This window comes from Aethalodelphis obliquidens, unplaced genomic scaffold (genome assembly GCF_003676395.1).
Source record: "Aethalodelphis obliquidens isolate GAN/ISIS:26980383/991018 unplaced genomic scaffold, ASM367639v1 scaffold22, whole genome shotgun sequence".
Taxonomy (NCBI): domain Eukaryota; kingdom Metazoa; phylum Chordata; class Mammalia; order Artiodactyla; family Delphinidae; genus Aethalodelphis; species Aethalodelphis obliquidens.
Genome location: NW_020837966.1, coordinates 25,016,551 through 25,037,894, shown reverse-complemented (window position 1 = coordinate 25,037,894; position 21,344 = coordinate 25,016,551). Strand labels below are relative to the sequence as shown.

General features: G+C 42.3%; 1 protein-coding gene across 6 annotated transcripts in view; it reads left to right on the top strand.

The window, feature by feature from the left end:
- Window positions 1-882: 882 nt before the first annotated feature.
- Window positions 883-21,344, top strand: part of IL5RA (interleukin 5 receptor subunit alpha) — a 35,356-nt gene continuing 14,894 nt past the window's right edge. For 2 of the 6 annotated variants that reach the window (XM_027121430.1, XM_027121434.1), the window contains exons 1-9: window positions 883-1,281; window positions 2,562-2,697; window positions 6,881-6,965; window positions 8,492-8,637; window positions 9,848-9,986; window positions 10,670-10,823; window positions 10,898-11,085; window positions 13,164-13,309; window positions 16,595-16,733. In XM_027121430.1, the coding sequence (XP_026977231.1) occupies window positions 6,893-6,965; window positions 8,492-8,637; window positions 9,848-9,986; window positions 10,670-10,823; window positions 10,898-11,085; window positions 13,164-13,309; window positions 16,595-16,733 (985 nt within the window). In that variant the 5' untranslated portion in view covers window positions 883-1,281; window positions 2,562-2,697; window positions 6,881-6,892. Of the gene's footprint in view, window positions 1,282-1,485; window positions 1,608-2,561; window positions 2,698-6,217; window positions 6,286-6,880; window positions 6,966-8,491; window positions 8,638-9,847; window positions 9,987-10,669; window positions 10,824-10,897; window positions 11,086-13,163; window positions 13,310-16,594; window positions 16,734-17,422; window positions 17,589-18,036; window positions 19,248-21,344 lie in introns of those variants that run through there. The other 4 variants (XM_027121432.1, XM_027121433.1, XM_027121435.1 and 1 more) reach the window with 4 other exon arrangements.

Sequence of the window (21,344 nt, the reverse complement as noted above, 5' to 3'; positions counted from 1 at the left end):
TGTCTCTCATCTAATAACAATTGATCTGGTTCCTTTTTGGCAACTGCGAAAACAATTACCTTGGGGATCCCAATGGCTGTCCTTGCACATGACATTCACTGACTTGCAGGATGTCTCATTGAGGGTCCCAATCATCTGTCATCTTACAAACTGAAGCCCTTATCTCACCTGGCCATCACCTCTCTCTGCGTCTCCTCTGTGGGGACCTAGGCCCCTCGGTTCCCAGTTGTGCAGTGGCTTCTCAGGGCCTGCCGTCACTCACCACCTTGGGCTAAGCCTGGAGGTCCCCTTGCAAAGGCAAAGACTCCCACCTGGCTCAGACACTTGATACATTAAGTGCCACTGTTGTCTATTCACACACGGGCAACATTTTTTTTTTAAAGTCAGCTTTGCAAGTCAGTGGGCTGGAAACTCCCCAGACAGAAGTGGAACAAAGGACAGGAAAACCCAACTAGGTTTACTTAAATTGAAGGTACTTAGGAGAGGACAGCTGAGGTGCTACACTGGGAACCGGGAGATGACAGAAAAGGGAAGGTCCCAGGGTGCGTGCAGACACAGCCACCGTCTCAATTTGTTCAGGGCGCGTCCAGGCTACCGACGCCAGCAACTGATGGCACCCGGAGACTCTTTCTCCCTCCTTTGCCCCCTGCCATGGCACACACCCATTTCCCTGAGGGCGCAGGACCTGCTAACATAGCAGAGAAGGGTTAATGCATCCCCAGAAAACTGAGAATTGCTGCTCAGCTTGTAGGGAATGGTGGATGCCCCGTTTTTCTGTCAAATCATGTGCCTGGTATTGCGTAAGTAACAGAGGCGCTATACATACCCTAGTTGACTGAAGCACGTAAAGGAAACAGAAACGCAGGGCTGGAAAGTGCCCAGAGAAAACCTGATTACCTTGTCACCCAGGAGCAAACGTTCATTTCAACTCCTGAAGAGAACAAAGCATCTTGAAAGAGAATGAAAATGCAGATGAGACAGTTATCAGATAGTGGCTATCAGGACCAGAGAGATCCCTCACTTGGCAGCAGCTTAGTGCTTGGGAGTTTCGGTTAAGGCTCGTCCAGAACTGCCCGCTCACAAATGCTCCTGAATATTTGCTTAGAGTAGCCCTGCTGCCATCCCATCGTCAAGGAAACCGGCTGTGAGTTTTTAACCATTACAGCTGCGATGATGAAACAGTGAAGGAGATCCGTCTCTAAGTCAAAAAGTGCACCCAGAGATAAGGTTCATTTTCAATGCCCTGCGGCTGCTTCTGATGACATGGCACTGCACTTCTCAGTAAGTGGGGATCCAAGGCTGATTCATCTCCGAGTGAGCAAATGTCTCTTTCTCTCTAATAATACCCTGGGCTCCACCTCCTAATGATTTCATTACACGGTGGGGGCGGAGGGGGGATAGGAAAAGTGACAGAGAATGATTTATAAATATACGGCCAACTTTTAAATAAAGGGGAAAACAAAACCCCTTGAAACTCTATTACTAGCAGGGACAGAACTAATACTGGTGCTATGGACATGGTATCAGGCAGGTCATACAGACTCTGGGTGTAGCGTTCTATTCCTGTGTGTTGGCTAAGTAAGTGAGGTGTGCAAATCCGTGCGAAGGTGAGTCACATTAAAATAACACCTACAGTTTTTGTTGATGTTTGCGTAAGAGGTTTGTTTCCCACCGTTGCAGATACTTTAGTGATTAAAATGAGAACATGCATTCTGCCAAGATTTCTGAGGGAATATGTGAATTTAGAAAATAGGGTACAGGATATAATAAAATAGCTCAATATTGTGAGGAAGTTTCAGTTAATTGAGAAAGCTACAAATTAAGAAACAACAACAACAAAGAAGGAGATGATTGCATTGCCTCTAACAGAAGGCATTCTGTTTTTTGTATCTTCAGGGGATTCTAGGATTTTCAAACAATTTTTTCAAAATCGTTTGATTTTATATAAAATGTACAAAAACTTGCTGAAATATCTCACTTGGTTTTATGTTCAGTAATTCAATTTTCACCCAAAGCAATGTAAACATATCTCCATGTATACAGAAGAAATGGATGGAATGAAGAAAAAAAGAAGGAGAAAGGAAGACAAAGAAAAATCTGAATCTCTTATTAATCTATTAGCCTAAAATTCATCAACACATGTAAAATGACTGCTTTTGTAGCCATATTGATTACTGTATTTGATACCCAATTTAATGAATTATCAGGCCGAAAACTCCATTACCTGGTGCAGCTTCTACTTCTTGTGAAAGGGTATGCCCTCTTTCATAGTTATTGAAAAATATGTTAATGTATGTAGCTATTTGTTCAAAGTTTGCATTTCAAACATAATAAAGTTTTGGAATGCAAATCACCTCATTTGTTTTCACTACTTGAAATGCTGCTTGGGGAAATTTTTAGGCAAGTTACCAAAAGTATCACACCTCCCCCCAAAACAGACCAGGCTTGTTATACGTTCCCAGCCTGCCGTGCTCTCATCTAACTTGTCCCTATGCTAGGTTTTACCGTAAAGGGCTTGACATGTTAAGGGTTGTGTGTTAATTTGCCTTTACTCTTTATAGGACCAGGCATGTGCAGCACCTGCCCTGCACCTGACACTGTGCTAGGGGCTGATGGACGTGGTCCTGGCTTTCTGCTACTGAGTACAGTCGTGGGAAACAGGAGGACCGCAGGAGACAGCTGAGCCCAGGAAAGGGGGTGAGTCTGGGGAAGGGAACGCGTGGATGTGGGATGACAGTGCACCACGTGCAATTCGCTAGAAGACATCCAACCTCTCGGAGATTTGCAGCAAACTCCTTCTGCCAGCAGTTTCCAAATACTCAGGGTGGCAGCACCTTTTCTGCCTTGGCTAACAAGTGTTTATGACTGTGGCAACAATCTGAATCCCTGAGTTACATTTTAGGACTATTTCAGAAAATTAATCAGAAGTTCCGTAGCAGGAAAAAAAAAAAAGTTGCCTGCCTTATATATGGCCCTTGTTACCCACTTGTATTTTTATGAATGTGTAGATTTCTCATTTGGGGGTAAGGCAACATACCTAGCTACCTACCTAAACATGTCATTTGCATTTTACACCTTGGGTTATTTATTTATTCTTCATCCCCCAAGAGATAGGTTTTATTGCTGATTACACTGTACAGGAAAAAAAAGGAAAAAAGAAAAGACGAAGTAAAAAGTAAACCCTACTTTTAAGGGCTTAACAGACCATGAATCCTCTCAGTTGCTTTTCAATTTCTGTTCACTGAGATTGAGTTTGAGTTCACTGTCACCACAGTTGACTCAAAAAGTTTCTTTAAAAGGGGTAAATTCAACTTTGGTTATAAAAAACAAATGTACCGGGGCAGCAAAATATGTGGGAAAGAGAGTGGGGAAAATATTGTCTGAACTTCAGTAGAATCTGACGAATTCTCAGGAACACTGGGGAAATTTGTTGCCAATTGTCAGGACTTCACCCAACTTTCTAGAAACACCTGTAGTGCAAGAGATGGTGCTCTGGTTTTCTCTAAATTTCAAAGAATATAACACCTACTAGAAGCCAGATTCTCAGAGAGCGCTCGAGAAATTTTAGATTGACTCAGTGAAATGTCACACGAACAGGTAGCCCATGGACTCTCTAAGACACTGAGTGTGTTTTTTTTTTTTCTTTTCTTTTTTTGGCTGCATTGGGTCTTCGTTGCTGCACGTGGGCTTTCTCTAGTTGTGGGGAGCAGGGCTACTCTTCTTTGTGGTGCGCGGGCTTCTCACTGCAGTGGCTTCTCTTGTTGTGGAGCACAGGCTCTAGGTGCGAGGGCTTCGGTAGTTGTGGCCCGCAGGCTCAGTAGTTGTGGCTCACAGGCTCAGTAGTTGTGGCTCATGGGCTCTAGAGCGCAGGCTCAGTAGTTGTGATGCACGGGCTTAGTTGCTCCACAGCACGTGGAATCTTCCCGGGCCAGGGCTCAAACCCGTGTCCCCCGCATTGGCAGGTGGATTCTTAACCCCTGCACCACCAGGGAAGCCTGAGCATACATTTCTGACAATCGTAAGTAGGAAACACATGGTTTTTTTTGTTTTTTGCGGTACGCGGGGCTCTCACTGTTGTGGCCTCTCCCGTTGCGGAGCACAGGCTCCGGACGTGCAGGCTCAGCGGCCATGGCTCACAGGCGCAGCCGCTCTGCGGCATATGGGATCTTCCCAGACCAGGGCACGAACCCGTGTCCCCTGCATCGGCAGGCGGACTCTCAACCACTGTGCCACCAGGGAAGCCTGGAAACCCATGTTTGCTGCATTCTGCTGAATTTGAATCTTTTTAACAATGTAACGGTTTTCTGCTGGATTTTAATTGGTAGCCATGAAAAGAATGAATTGAACATGTCATTCTGATATATTTTTAAGGTAGCGAAATAGCCTATTGCACAATGAAATATTACCCAGTTGACATCTATATAGCAGTATATCTTTGGATTAAAGAGATGACCCCAAGAGATTCAAGCTGTTTTTCCAGTAAAGGTGATTGCTATGCCTGGAACCAGAAATATTAAGGCGACATGAGCAAAGGCTGAAGGTGTTTTCAGGGAACAAGCAGAGCAAACAGAATTATAGAAAATACGGGATCAATTGTCAAAACTCCAGTAATACCCAGCCTTGTATGGAATTTATCTGGTCCACAAAAAATTGTCATTCTTGGTAAAATTTATACTCCCACTTGACTATCTCATGTTGCCTATAAGACAACCATTTTTCGGTCAAAGTTATCATCCTGTTTAAGAGAAAATATCACAATAAGATGGGGAAAAATAGTGTATGGCTGTTTTATGGCCAAAAAATTAATCATTGAAAAATTTTTGAATGATCAAATGAAAATTTGAAAAATAATTCTATATTCAACAGCTATAAAAGCAGAACACATAGCAAATTCTAGGGGAGACTGCTTGGTTGTGTAAAATATTCAATTATCTCCCCACTGAGACATTCAATAGTTTATTACTTCTACAATTTAACTGCAAAGGATAGACATTTATTATTTTTACAAGTATGGTTATAACTTACTACTTACTCTGCCAGGCAGTAAAAGTCACTCAGGAATATCAATGTTACAATTTTTTTCTGACCTAGAATTCTTCCTGTTAATGACGATTACTGCAAAGTTAGAACATATGTGATATTATTTCCGTAAATGCTGACATTTCAAAGACATCAGCTTCTAAACTTGAAGAGGAAGCTATCTTTGTTGTTTGTTAACGATTTTTTATCTTTGCTTCTCAGGCTTAGTAAATTACTAATGCTTGCCTTTAATTCCTTAACATTCTCACTTATTGAAACCTTTAAAAATACAAGAATACTTGCTTTTATTGTCACTGTTGTTTTAAAAATTCTTTTTCTACATGGTGTGAAATCATCAGAGAGAAAGAAACAGGATTATTTTTATCAAAAGCGGCATAACTCTGATTAGTAATACTTAAGTTTGTTTGAAAAAGGAGTTAAATGCTTTGTATGCTGTTTCTGTTTTCTATGTTGTGACATTTTACTAATTTCATTAGCAAGTTAAACAGTGATAACAGTAAGTTAAGTTGTAAAAGTGAAGAAAGCGTGGTTTTTGTACTTCCTGAACGTATCCATTTAGCCAAGTTCTATCTTCTGTGGTTCTACCAGAATTATGTTTGGAAAACACCAAACCATTTAAATAAATCTTTAAATTGAAAATCATGTCATTTAAATTAGTACAGAACAAAGGTTTTATGGTTGGAAGATCTGAGATTGGGTCTACGTTCCATGATTTACCAGACACGTGATTTTTGGCCAATTATTTAACTTGTTAGACACCTTTTCACCCTTGTAAACTGGATAATAACCACACACCATTTCACTGGTGGGGAGGTGTGGGAGGTAGCTCATGAGAGAGAACAGGAAGAAATGCTTTGTAAAAGCGAGGGCAGCACACAGCAGGTGGAATGTTACTTTTGTTCTTTAAGTTCATATGAAAAATGCCTTTCGAAATTTTTGGAGGAAACACTCAAGATTTCTAATCTACAGTTCCCAACAAGAGGTCCTCCATTCTTTTCTTTCACATGTAAAAAAAAGTTGCTGAAATGACCTAACCACTTTTTCAGATGGCCACACTTGAGTTATGCTAACTTTTCTACTCGAGATTCCTTTTCATTGTCTGCTTATTTCAAATAAATAGAAATATTGTTTTTATCTTCTCCAGGCCTATTAACTACGTCTTCATTTTCTTTTATAGCCTGTTCCTTTCTGGCTTCATCAAAAAATTCAGCCTCTTCACAGTTCAAAGTACCACACACATTCTAGGTTTGTGATACAAATTTTCTCTTTCCCACATTAAAATTGTTTTAGATTTAAGTTTCTTGTCATGTTGGCTCATATTTAAATACTTATTAATGAAACTGGCAATGGTATTTACTTTCAATTTGATTAACTCTGCCTAGAACTTTTACTGTTCAAAGATCTGCTCTGGTCTCCCGCTGAATAGCAATCCTCTCTTATTTTCTTTCTTCTCTTCCGGCTTCGCATGGCTGCGTGCAAGGCCACCAGAGATGCCTGTGCTCACTTGTGTGTGTGTCAAGAACTCTAGTTCATCCTTTAGGACTCAATTCAGAAGTCCCTTTGCTCCTACTGTGCCCCATAAACATCTTTATGGGAGCAGCTTTTAGACTGGAATTACAATTATCGAGTTACACTTCATTCTGCCTCTCAGATTACGGATCCACACTGGCAAGACAAAGCCCAAGATTTCTTCATATTGGTATCTCTAACACGTAACAGAAAGGTCATAAATGTTCGTTAAATGGCAAAATGACTACATTTTTCTTTAGAAATGAGCTGCCAGTTTTTCTTTAAAATGGCAACAGGTGGCAATTTGGATTTTTGTCTCTGTTTTCTGTAGGATGTCATCATCATGGCACCTGCATCACTGATTCTTTTGGGGGCCACAGTGATACTGCAAGTAGACTTACTTCCTGATAAAAAATGTAAGCACCGTCTATTAAATTCAATAATATTTCTTTTTCTGAGAAAAAGTATATTACAAAAAGGACAGCATTATTTTCTCCTAAATAATAATTAATTAGGAAATTATGATTTTTTAAAAAGGGATGGAACATTTATTCTTATCAGAATACAAACTCTTTTAACATGCTCTATTTTCCGAAAGCAACGTCGGCTGAAATGCACATTTTACGCTGCAGTTTACCCACACTTCATATTCCAAGTGTGGGTAAACGGGCACTCAGAATAAAGCTGCAGCTGATGGCCGTATTTGAAACGTCTTCCCAGGCAAGGGAATGGTTCCAAGTCCTCACAACCGAAGAATAAGAAGCTTCCAGTAGGTTTGCTTCAGAAACTTGTTCATCAATGGGTTTAAAGAAAAGAAGAACTGCCACGTGGTTCCCCCATCAGCACTGTCTAAGAAACCTTGCTATGGCCATGACAATGTTCTGTACCTGCACTGTCCAGTGATAAGTGACTATCGAGCACTTGAAATATGGCTCATGCAATGAAGACAATGAACATTTGATTTTATTTAAATAAAATAGCCACATGTGGCCACTGGCTACCGTAATGGGCAGTGCAGTACAGACAGAGCCTCAGAATACTGTATGTGGCAGGTGTGGAAGCAGAGTCAGGGAAGGCTACTGAATATTAAAGGTCAGTGGAAACATCCTCACATGTAGTAAAGGAGGTTTCATAATTGTACAATATTGTAATTTTAGCAAAAATTATAAAGTTGTATAAACATATGCCCAAGAAAAAAGATAATGAATGTATCACGTGTTAATGTCACCCTCGGTGATAGAAGCGTGGGTAAATTTTTCTTTTCTTTTTTGAGCATTTGTGCTTTCCAAGGTTTCTAAAAAGAACAGGCATTGGTTTTGTAATTTAAATGAAACCTTTTATTTTGTGAAAGCTTTTATTTTCAAGGCAACATTAGAGAGCAGTTCATTAACGGGGGGAAGAGAACACTTTTCTTTCTATAAATGCCTATTTGAGTAATTTTGCTCACAAGTTTTTTTGACCTTCAATCATAATAAGAAATAAATCCTTTTAACATCATGAACCAGTACACATGCAAATATGTGAGTACACTTATAATAGAAACAAGAGGTTCGTGAAACAGTACTTCTTATATATTTGATGCACCTGGTATTTTCTAGTCTATTTTCTTCCATGTCATTAAACACATTGCTACCCACAAACTAATACATTACTGCAGTCCATTAATGGATAATGACCCTTTGAAAATTATGCTTGTACTGAGTAATGATATAGTAAAATATTCAGATTTCAATAAAATACCTGTAGATGTTATAGGTAAATACCTGGGCAAAGTAAAAAGAAAATGAGCTAAAAACATTTCTAAGGAAACTTTTCCCAATATTATTTCAGTGTTATACCTTCTGATAGCCATAATAAAATACTATACTACACAAAAAAATACTTAACTTTAAAATGCTATGTAAAATTAAACATTCTGTGGCTTTTTTCTTTTGATCTACAGTTTTACTTCTCCCACCTGTCAATTTCACCATTAAAGCTATCAATTTAGCTCAAGTTCTTTTACGCTGGGAACCAAATACTGATCAAGAACAAAGAAATGTCCAGCTAGGGTATCACGTGAAAATAAATGCTCCACAAGAAGAAGATGTAAGTGTTTATTCTGATGGCAATCCTTATTTAAATTTTAACTTTGGGGCTTCCCTGGTGGCACAGTGGTTGAGAGTCCGCCTGCCGATGCAGGGGACACGGGTTCGTGCCCTGGTCTGGGAGGATCCCGCATGCCGCGGAGCGGCTGGGCCCGTGAGCCATGGCCGCTGGGCCTGCGCGTCCAGAGCCTGTGCTCCGCAGAGGGAGAGGCCACAGCGGTGAGAGGCCCACATATCGCAAAAAAAAAAAAAAAAAAAAAAAAAAAAATTTTAACTTTGACTGCATTTTCCTTATCAAAGAAATTTTAACTAAAAAAAAAAGAAAACCACTAAAGGGCTTTTTGTTATATTCCCAGTAGAGCAATGTCTCTATTGAAATGACTGAGAACCAGTGCCACACCTGCATTAAACAGCAGCTCGGAACATTTTAACTTTGGGACAATTCTTCCACTTAAAAATCAAGTTTAGTAACTTCTGAGGTAAAATGGTTCAGATATTGGTTTTATATAATTTCCTCTAAAATAGCCAAAAGAACAGAAGAGAAAAGCCGAATAAAAGAGGAGGAGGGCAGGGTACCTAATCGAAGAGGCCAAGTTCGAATCTCAGTTCGGCCATTTCCTGCCTTTAGAATCGTGGACCAGTCACTTAACCTCTCAGAGCCCCAACTTCACTGCAGGCATATATTAAAGCACCAGGTACCTAGCAGATGCTCAATAAAATTAAACAAATTAAATTCCAGTCAATATGGAATTCTAGAGAATTTTCCGTCAAAAGTTACCTCTGGGGAGGAGACTGGAACTAGAGATGGTAGTCAAAGGAAACTGGAGCCTTCATTGTAACATTTTGTTTGTTTTTATAAGAAGCATTTATTCAGGTATCCTTGAAGAATTAATTTTTGTATTTGTATTACGTATTTTTGAAACATGTACACATCTCGAATTGGGTAATTTATTTATTCATTTTTAAAACCACTTTATTTTGATATAACTGACCTGTAAAAAGCTGCACCTATTTAATGTCTACAACTTGATGAGTTTAGGGATAAGGACATAACCTTGAAGCAGTGGGTTTAATTTTTTCTAGCAAAACGATTTCATTGCATTGTGTTTACGTGCCATTTTAAAAGTGGAAGAAAACGCCTAGTTGATTAAAATAGTTCTCTCAAGGCCACTTCCCCTTTGCATACCGTGACTTGTGGGTCTTATTTTTAGTACGAAACCAGGAACACTGAGAGCAGACGCGTAACCATCCTTCATAAAGGCTTTTCAGCAAGTGTGCAGACGGTCCCATGGAACGACCGCTCCCTCCAGCCAAGCAGCTGGGTTTCCGCGGAACTTAGAGCCCCACCAGGTAAGGCAGGCCTCTAAGAGCCCAGTTTTATATTTCAGGCTTTGTAAACATAGGAAAGTCAGAAAACAAACACCTCAGTTTTCTCTTCTTTTGTCAGTCACCAGTTCCTGCCCGGTATCCTTTAACCTCATCAACATCCTCACCAAGACCATGATCACTTCTCAGTGTCATAACCCAGCCAACGCTGGCTGGCACGTCCCTGCCAGCATTGCGGATGTTTCTCCTCCCCAGCTCAAAAGACAGAGGGTCATAAACTAAATCTGGGCCAATCAGGTCTCTCATAATTGGGTTCCAGGACATCTTTCCAACCACCCGCTACGTGATTCCTGCGCTCTTCTCAGATGGATTTACAGCCATGACGCCTACACACTAGCACAGTCCTGCCTCGGAGCCCTCGCTTTCCTGGGCTCACCTGCTTTTCTGAATCCTTCCTATACTTCATAGCCCAAATCAAATCGTACCTGCTCTGTGAAGCCCTTTTTGATGTCCCCAGTCACTACCCTTTCTAAAGAAACAATCAGAAGCTGTCATGGCAATGTCTTGCTCTTTTTTTTTTTTTTTTAAATCTTTATTGGAAGAGAGTTAATTTACACTGTTGTGTTACTTTCCGGTGTACAGCAAAGTGAATCAGTTATACATATACATACATCCACTCTTTCTAAAAAAATTTTTTGACCATCTAGGGTCTCCTGGAACCTCAATTGTGAATTTAACTTGCACCACGAACACCAAGGCAAATAATTACACACACTTACGGCCGTACCAAGTTTCTCTTCACTGCACCTGGCTTGTTGGCAAGGATGCCCCTGAGGATACGCAGTATTTCCTCTACTATAGGTTAGTATCTGTTTTCACTTTCGCGAGTGGGCTGATTCCTCCAGCCTTAAAAACTTATGAGTGTTCCAATTCAGGTATGGCTCTTGGACTGAAGAATGCCAAGAATACAGCAAAGACACCTTGCAGAGAAATATCGCCTGCTGGTTTCCCAGGACTTTTATCAATAGCAAAGGGCGCGACTCACTTGCAGTGTATGTTAACGGCTCAAGCGAGGAAGCTGTGATCAAGCCTTTCGATGAGCTCTTTGCCCTTCATGCCATTGGTAAGATGGGCTTGACTCAAAGCCAAAATAACCGAATCGCAGAATCTCAGCACTGGGAGGGGTTATAAGGATCACCTTGTTTAGCTACTTGTCTGATGCTAAGTGACCATCTGCCTGCTGCTTAAGAACCAGTGTCAAGGTTTCTCAGCCTCCGCGCTCCTGATATATTTGGCGAAAGAACTCTGGGTGTGGCCTGTCCTGTGCCTTACCAGGTGTTCAGTAGCAGCCCTGGTCTCCACCTACTAGATGCCAGTAGCACCTCCTCCCCCGCAAATTGTGACAATAAAAATGTCCCCTAGGGGATAAAATCTCCCCTCGTTGAGAATCACCGCTCCAGGGAAAGTAAACTCACTGCTGGAAGAACCCCATATCCTCTCGCAGCAGCTCTGGCTGGTTTGGTAATATTTCTGCCCATGGGTCCTGTGATGGGCTGGTGCCACCCCCAAGCAGGTCTGATTCTTTTCCCCACAAGATGGTCCCTCAGCTATCCAAAGGCAGCCAGGTTTCCCATCCTGAGGTCCCTCTTCCCTGGGCTACCGATCCCCAATTTCTCATGTACTCTTCTATGATCCTCTACCCTTCTGGACTTTCTCCTCTGGGTGTTCTTGAGTTAGAGTGTCCCCCTTACCATGTGGTTCTCAGATCTAAGCCTATTATTTAAGCTTTCACGTGCTCAGTTCTCAAAACTGAAGACCTTCTCCTTCATCCTAGATACCTGTATTAAGGCAGCTCATCAGGAGCCTCTCACATAACATTTCTGGTTCTGAACGTTCAAGGTTTCAGTGGTGGCCTCTGCTTAGTAGCGTGGGCTGTGGAGCCAGGCTGCCTGGACTTGGGTCCTGGCTCCTCCACTGACTTGCTGAGTGACCTTAGACAAGCTGGTCACTTCTCTGGGCCTCAGTCTTTTTATCTGAAATATGGGGAGAAATCAATACTTCCTACAAGGTCTTTGTGACAATTAAGTATGTTGATAATTATAAAGTGCTTAGAAGAGTGCCTGGCCTAAGTATCCATTAAGTACGCAAAATGTGATTGTTTAAAGGACGTGGTTTGGCATGGGACATCTGTATCTGTTTCTATCATCTATATGTGTATCAAACGGAGTATAACTTTGTTTAAAGAATCACAGCACTTGCTAAAGAGATTATATAATTCTCTTCGATAGAGTATTACTTAGATGACCTAAAAATATCACTTTCATGAAAACAGGTGATAAAAAATGCTGAGGGGAACCTGAGAAACAATGATATTAAGACACCAATGGACACAGCCTGGGACAGACCATGGGCATTTCTTGTGTGATATTCATTTTATTGAGACCAATTTCTCAGATTACTAAAAGAAATAAATGCTCTTTTGATGAAAAATGTTCTGGCTTAGGGGATGGTAGGCTCTGGAGCCAGTGGGCCCCATTCTTAGCTCGTCCCTATGACTCAGTAACTGTGAGATCTAAGTCACAGAACTTAAGACAAGGACACTCAGAGATAATTTCTATCCACATCAAGTGGCCATAAAACAATCATGTGAGATCTCAGGGGAAAGAACTGTGGAGTTATTTGTAAAGACAAGTTTAGCCCGATCCGTTCTTTTTCTGTAAGAGAAAACTAAATCCTCACAACAAACCAAAACAAGATACACAAAACAAAATGAAATAAAAACTGAGGCCCAGGAAGAGGAAATAATCGGTCCAGCCACACACCTGCTTCACAGAGCAGGGCTTAGTGGAGGCTCCAGGGCATTTTTCTCTCCAGGATCAGGTTTGTCCTCAGATCCGTCCAACTGGAGAAGTAAAAATGGATGGTGGGCTGGGTCTTGCAGTAAGCTGAAGGAAAAGGCATTTAACCATTCGATGCCCTTTGAAGTAGGAATCCCTGAGGTTTACGGGAGAGATCTCTCCTTTAGCACCACAAGACAGGAGTCAGATGTGAGCCGCTGGAGTCCTGTGGCTTGCAGGTTCGTAGATTAAATCCTGGCGTACAGTACTCGAGAAGACACAGCTTAGAGATGCCTTGAGAAATGTGGGTGGATTAGATTTACCAGCTGTGATTGATCACCGACCTCTCGGTTCTTTAACCTAGATCGAGTAAATCCTCCAGCAAAAGTCACAGCAGAGATTGAAGGAACCTGTCTCTCTATCCAATGGGAGAAACCAGTTTCTGCTTTTCCGGTCCATTGCTTTGATTACGAAGTGAAAATTTACAACACAAGGAAAGGGTATTTTCAGGTAATGCTTCAGCTCATTCTGATATTCGATGATAGATTTCTTTTAGAGACATTTAAAAAATTATTGTCAGTGACTGCTCTGGTTACCCCTTGGAACCCCATCTACCTGGGTTTTATGAAAATAAATCAAACCTTACTGGCTTTTTGTCTTGAAAGGATCTATTACTTTTGGTTGAAAATAATGCAATGGATCAGATAAAAGTTCATTAGCACCACTGTTGGTGAAATGGTGCAGCTGCTACGGAAAGCAGTACGGGGATTTCTCAAAAATCAAAAATAGAATTATCATATGACCCAACCTTTCTACTTCTGGGTACATATCCAAACGAATTGAAAGCAGGGTCTCAAAGATCTCTGTCCATCCGTGTTCACAGCAGCATTATTCCCAATAGCCAGAAGAAGGAAGCAACCCAGGTGTCCATTGACAGAGGAATGGATAAACAAAATGTGGTCTATCCATACAATGCAATATTGTTAGCCTTAGAAAGGAAGACAATCCTGACACGTACTATATCATGGATGGACCTTGAGAACATTATGCTAAGTGAAATAAGCCAGTCACTAAAAGACAAATATTGTATGAATCCACTTATATGAGGTGCCTAGAGCCGTCCAATTCATCAAGACAATGGGGAGACAATGGTGCTTTGCGGGGCTGGGGTGAGGGGGGAATGGGGAGTTTTTGTTTAACGAGTAGTTTCAGTTTCGCAAGATGAAAAGAGTGCTGGAGATAATGTGAAGGTACTCTACTACTGAACTGTGCCATTTAAAAATGGTTAAGATAGTAACTTTCGTGTTGTGTGCATTTTACCACAACTTAAAAAAAAAAACTGCCTCCTTAGCCCTAATGGACAAAAAGTTCAAGGGGAAAGGAACTGAATGAAAGTCAATATTTACTGAGCATCAACTATGCATTATGCTTTATTATCCTCACACTCTATTATGTAATGATCATTCTCATTTTACAGCAAAGTGAGGCACAGAGAGATTAAGTTGCCCAAAGTCACAAAGCAAGAATAGAATAGAAGTCAGGATTCAAACTTCTGCCTTACAAATTCAATTCAATTCAATTCAATTCAATTCGGGTTAATAGATATTTACGATCTGGCTTCTCTATGGGATATACAGAGATAAACAGGTACTGTTTCTGCTATCAAGGGGCCTGGCCTACTGGGTGCACTCCCTCAGCCTCAGAGCTGCCTGACCATCGTCAATGTCAACGTGGATACAAAGGAGGGAATGGACAAAGCAAACTGCCAGGGCCTCCACCCAGGGGAGGGGAATTGAACAGAATCTTCAAGGATGAATAGAAACTTGCTTAGTGGGAGAAGCAGAGAAGGACTTTTAGCCAGCACTTCCCCATGTATTTAAGCACACATGGTGAAAGACTGGCTTTCTTTTTAAAATTTCTAATCCACCCTACATTGGTACTTCTGTAAAATACAATAAAAATGATTTGCTAGAAAAATCACATACAGCCAAAGACAAGCCCAGTGATCCTGGTCCTGGATGCCATGGCAATGCCAGGTTGCTATGAAAGCTCCCAAAGTGTTGTCTCCATTTCTATCTTTATCTCCTCAAGGATCAGCAATAAACAGCTCCTGACTCACACCAGTCCTCCAACCACACTTGGAGTGGCAGGGGTTCTAGGCAGAAGGAGCAACTCCACAGCATGAGTGAGCATGGTTCCTTCAGCCAAGTGGCAGTAATTTAGTCAGCCTGGACATAAGGCCAACGTTGGAATCATAACTCTAGCTCTTACACTGGGACTTCTCCCAGAATGACTCTAAGATTTTGTTTAAAAAAAGAAATGGTTTTTCTTTTTAAAACCATGGTCATAGGCAATGGAAACCACTAAAGTGTTTAGCTTGATAGAAAAATGTGAACACATCTGCAGAATCGCAGAATTATTTTGGAAGCAGCATGAAAGCTGGGTATGGACGGAGAGGGGACATGTGGACATAGAATACCGGTTTCATGGCTACTGCAACAGTCCAAGCAAAAAATGATGAAACCTAAAATGGCAGTGGTTTTGGAGCAGGGACAAAGAAGGAAGAAACACATTCAGGAGTAGGTAAGATACAGGCGGCCAGGGACACATCTCGGGTTTGGGGTATTAGCTGCATGGTGGAGACACTGACCAGTAGAGAGAACATACACGGAGGGTTTGATTGTGAGAAAACAGCCTCATTTCAACACCAGACAATGTTAGCCTGTGTTGCCTACGGCAAATTGGCATTTACTGAGTGCTTATTATTAGGTTGACCTGCCCAAAATGGCTGTTTTTGCAGGTCAAAAATGGGTTGGTGAATATTATCACTTTCCATATGATTCAACCCAATATATCTTTAAACTTGGGCTTTACAAAGTTAATTCCATTTAATTCAATAATCCATTAGGTGGTATGGTTCCTATTTTACAGATGAGAAAACTGAGGCTCAGAGAGGTAAAGGAAATTGCCCTGCAGTTAGTTGGAGGTAGACCTGGGATTCAAACCCTCTTCTTCCTAGATTCAAGGTCCTTTTGCTCTTTCTGCTTCCTTATGCCCCCTCCATCCCTTGCTCCTTGCCCTCTGGCTTGGGGTGAGACACTGTATCAGGGATCAGCGCACTTTCATTGTAAAAGGCCAGAGAGTAGGTATTTGAGGCTTTGCAGATCATACCGTTTTTGTCACAATTACTCAGCTCTGCCATCAATACAAGCAAATAGGTGCAACTGCGTTCGAGTAACTGTGTTTGTGGACACTGAAATTTCAATTTCATGTGCTTTTCATGAGTCACAAAATATTCTTTTTATATTTTTCGAACACTGAAAAATATATAAGTCATTCTTAGCTTGCAGTCCCTACAAAAACAGGTAGCAGGCCAGACTGGCCATAGACTGTAGTTTGCTGGATCCTGTTGAATATGGCGGAAGCCATGTGATATTGTTAGTTAGGTGATTAGAGAATATCCAGGGACAAGATGAGGGAGGTTATGCATTCTGCTATGTGCCACTCCAGTCTTTCAGTCTGGAAATATCAGTTGGACCCGGATGGATCATCTAGATCTTACAACTGCCTGTTTTATTTATTTTGGTTACTACATAGCTTTCCCCCTAAGGGTGACTGCCAACACCTTCACAGTGAAGTGGTCTAGAATAAACTAACCGATGTGCGTCTTACTGATTTTAAATGGGTCACTGAATACTGAGTCACATTACTTACATACGACCTCCCATCCTGATGATTGCCATAATTTAAATTGCGTGTCCAGGGATTCTTACAATGATATTTTTTCCCATTTAGACAGAAAAAATGACGACCAATACATTCATCTCCGTAATTGATGGTATTTCTGAGTATTCCATTCAAGTGAGAGCAGCAGTGAGCTCTGTGTGCAGAGCGGTGGGACCCTCCAGTGAGTGGAGTCAGCCTATTTATGTGGGTGAGTATCTCGTGTTTATTTTAAAGCAAATGACCTTACTTGTAGTTATAAGAGATCCTCCTGGAAAGTGTACACCTTCACTTGTGAGTCCTGAAATGCTTTCATGTCCCTACTAAGCCTCATCCTCTGTCAGTCTGCTGCCTTTTTGACCAGAAGTGGATTTACCATGAGGCCAATGAAGCTCCAGTGTTCCAGCTTCTCACTAGCAAGAGCCCTTCCAAAGTCTAGTACTTTTTTTTTTTTTCCAGATTATCTGGTCCTACTTCTATTCAGTTTTACCAAATTAATTTTTTTTGTTTTGAAATAACTGTAGATTCATACGCAGTCATAAGGAATAATGTCAAGAGAGCTCATGTAGCCTTTACTCAGTTTCTCTCAAGACTAACTTCTTGCAAAACTGTAATATAATATGGCAACCAAAAAAGTGGCATTGCTACAACCCACTGATCTTATTCAGATTTCATCGATTTCATATCTACTCATTTGTGTGTTAGTTCTATGCAATTTTATCCCATGTGCAGGTTCGTGTATATGTCACCACAAGGGTCCTTCCTTTTGCCCTTTTTTAAGCACTTTCATTCCTCTCTCCTCTCCTCCATTCCTAACCCGTCGACTACTAATCTGGTCTCCATTTCTATAATTTTCCTATACCTAATTCTGAATTTATACTTTTGTTTCATTTCATAAAGAAGATTCCAAAACTGAATAAGCTCAGGGCCCACAAAATCTGGATCCAGCCCTGGGCCCTCAGCGTAACAGACCTAGAGAATCCCAAGGACTGGCATCACCTGGGCTCCTGCATTGGTTCTGCAGCTGTTTTTGTTTATGATTAAACTGACTAGCTTACTTGGCAAATAATATGATCATTGTATCTGTCTGTGGGACTGGAGAAGGGTGATGATGGTGGCTCTGAATGAAAGGGCAAATTTCCATTCTCCTTTTATGTCAGATGGCAATTCCATAACCTGGAGAGGTGGCCTTGCACCGTGATGCTAGAACATGCACACCCTGTGTTTGATACTATCTGCGTATCTTGGCCAGTTAAAAAACAGCTAGTGTAGCTCATGTATGTGCCACAGACATGCAGCCTGGGGATGCAGACGTATGTGGCTAAGTGCTGCATAAGAGCTACAAGGACACGAAGAGGAGGGAAGAATTCTGGAGTCTTCCATAGAAAACTCAGGTTTAATGCCAGCCTTAGCACGTACTGACTACATACCCTTGAACAAATCACTTCTGTCTGCCCATCCGTGGATTCCCAGGACTAAGGAGGTAATTAATACCCACCTCTCCTGTCTCACAGGTTCTTGTGAAATACAAACAACAACGACAGCAGATAACATTTATTGCTGACTATCCTCCAAGCCCTGTGCTAAGTGCTTCACATGCACTAGCTTCACTAATCCTATCCACCAAACTGTTCTGCAGATGAGAAAACAGGTTTCGAAAGTTTAGACAGTTTGCTTAACTCTGCATGGCCAGTAAGTGGCAGAGAAGGAATTCAAACCCAAGTTGACTGATGCCAGCACCAGAGACCTTAGCTCTATGGCATGGGGGCCGGGACGCTGCAAGGTGCAAAGAGCTGAACAAGTTAAAGATGCATTTAAGGGATCCTGGTAGCTAACTTTGTGATTATGGCTGGTCAAGCACGTGAATATCACTGTCCCTCAACGTACGAGGTAGTTAACGCTCCACTGAAGGGTGTACCTAAGGAGAGATTTCTTTCGGCACATGCTAGGATTTTCTATCATTTCATTCATTCACTTAGGCTAATGGGTGTCTCTGCAGGACACTCCTGGGCAGTGACCCATGGGCCCATGTGGATGTAAGTCAGACCAGACGCATAGCAGGGAGATTTCCAAGGGAGACTGGGAAAGACAAGGAAAGACCCGAGAAATGGAGCTGGGTTCTGAGTCTGCAAGGGGACTGGTCTTACTGAGTCGCTGAGTTTCCAAAGGGGAAAGGAGTCCCTAGAGCTGTGTGACACGACCAGCACAGCCTTATGGCACGCCCACCACATCACCGCACTGGGACTCAGAGGACCAGCATGAGGCTTGCTGGGAGAGGAAGCAGAAAGGACAAAAGGAACTGAGAACCGGCCAATTGCACCTACTTCAGGTTTCTGCCAAAGCCAGTCTTTCCCCCTCCCCCCTGCCTCCTCCCTAGGTCCAGGCCCCAACCTGACCAAACAGACCCACCACATGCAGGCACCCCTTCCACACCGCTTCATCTGCACAGACGAAATCCACTCTACGCCCCGAGAGGGGGACCAGCAGAAGAAACGTGAATCCGTCTCAGGGAATTTTCAACAAGGCTATGCATTTCTTCAAACGCCTGCGACAGAAGCTTAATTTTCTTGACCCGCATTTGGTGGATTTTTTTCTAATGCTTTGTTATTCCCCAAAGGCCGAAAACTCATTGGCCCCCAATTATTGGCATTTCTGAGTGTCTTCCCAACATCACTGCGCATATAGTTTCAGAGTTTATTTTTTTTTTAAATTCTGTGTGAGGACCTCAAACTAACTTGGAGACCAAGGTGGGAATCTTGGCTACGGAGCCAGTTCTGATTTTTAGTGTTTGGGTTTTGAGTTCTCATCAGTGTTGTCTGTTGAGAGTTTAGAACTTAGAGAGCAGAAGAAAGCGAGAGACAAATCAGGAGATCTAGGTTTTGGTCGTGGCTCTGCCAGTGCCTAACTCTTTGACTGAAGTTAGAGATGTGGAGATAATATTTCATGAGCCCAGTTATCGGAGACTGCTTCCACAGCTGTGTTGAGAGGGAATCTCAAGTTACATTTAAGTCATCCGAAGGCGCGGTCATGTTGTCACCCCTGCAGGGGACAGAGTGGTGACCAGTGTGTCAGAGTTTGGCTGCCCCCGACCTAGTCAGTCACCTCTAACCCCTCTGGGTCTCAGTTTCCTCACCTGTAACATGTGAGTCTCCTCACTTGTAAGTTCTTCCCTACTCTGCCTTTCATGTTCTCTTACCCCCATCAACCGCCGACAGAAGTGCTGAGAGATTGTGACCTGTGCTGAGAGTTTATTTTAAGCTTGTTTTTAATTTATTTTTCACTCTCCACTGTAGAGCTGGCGCCCCATGATTATTTTCTAAATAACAGCTTCCTAGCTTGGAACCGGGCTCATTATCATTTGCTCTCAGGTGTGCCTCACTGCCATCATCCACGGCAAATCCCATTTCATTTGCTGCCAGCCTGGTCATGAAGATGAGCTGATTAATATTACCACGCACCTTATAAATCCATCCTTTCTGGAATTGACTTCCCCGCTCACTTTAGGATCATTAGTGAATTTAATAAATGCAGGCTCTCTACTGTCATCAGGATGATTAATAAACATCACAGGAAGCTCGGGCTCCTCTGGGACATTCCACATGGCTCTTCCTTACCCCGCGAGGATGCAGCAATAATAATGCTCTGCTTGCAGCCTACCAGGCAGGGTTCCCGCTCCATTCATTTCCTCTAGACATCCTTCCTCCACTCCTTGTCTTAAAAATGGCACCCTGGAGCCCTCCCCTTCCACTTTCACACCAAGGCCCGACTCACATATCACCTCTTTGTTAGACATTATTAAGTCCACCTCCTTTATCTGAGGGAAACGGAGGCCCAGAGATATTAAATAATTCAGTAGTTATCAAACAGCCAAGAAGTGGCTATTAATGGATAATATTCTCAAATAGGTGACACAGGAGTCAATTAGCAAACTGGAATAGATTCAATTTACTAATTAACCCATCATCACCCAGGGTTATTGAATCAAGAGAGAGACACCAGATGAGTAAGTTTTGACTGATGAAAAAGGAGGGCGGAGGAGAAAGGACTGCTGTCCTGCTCCAGTTGGCAAGGTCCCTGGACAGTCAAGAGGCACAGGGGCAGCCAGCAGGGGTCCAGCCAGCCACAGTGTGCTCTTCACCTGCCCTGAAACGCTGCCCTCCTGTGCTGGGATTTCCAGAACATGGAATACTTCTTTTTTCTTCTCAGATGGAAGGAGCAGTTTCATCTTATCAGCCCTCGTTATCAGCTGCCCTTCCTCAGCTGGCTTCTCTGCCTTATCTGAAGGGCTGACTTTCCACACTTCTTCCTCCTTTTGCAACTTTCTTAACTTCCGGACGCTTCTGCTCCCTTGTTATCTGGGCCATCTCCTGTTTACCAAAACCTGGTGTCTCCTGAGTGGTTTCTGGTCTGAGTGAAGATATTCCTTTTCTCAAGTCCATCATCTTCTCTTCTCTCTCCCCTCCCGGAAGCTCAAATATCATGCAGGAAACAAGGAATAATGAAAACAAAGTTTCCTACAATAATGCCCTTCCCCGTGGAAAAGAGTGTTACACATGCATCCACCCAGCCGTGTTGCTGGTGTATCAGTGACAGGTCTTCCCGCCCCCCAACCCCAGCACAGGCCCTGCCCCTCAAACAAAATCGGGTTTTGCCCTGACATCACTGAAGGCCGTATCTGAAGGCCAGGATCTATTCGATGATGGTACCAGGTATCAATTAAAATGTATTTACAAAAAAAAAAAAATATTGCTTTAGGCTTGAGATGTATAGCACTTACACCCCAGGGAGTAGGGGAAAGTTCACCGCATTTCTCAGATGCCTC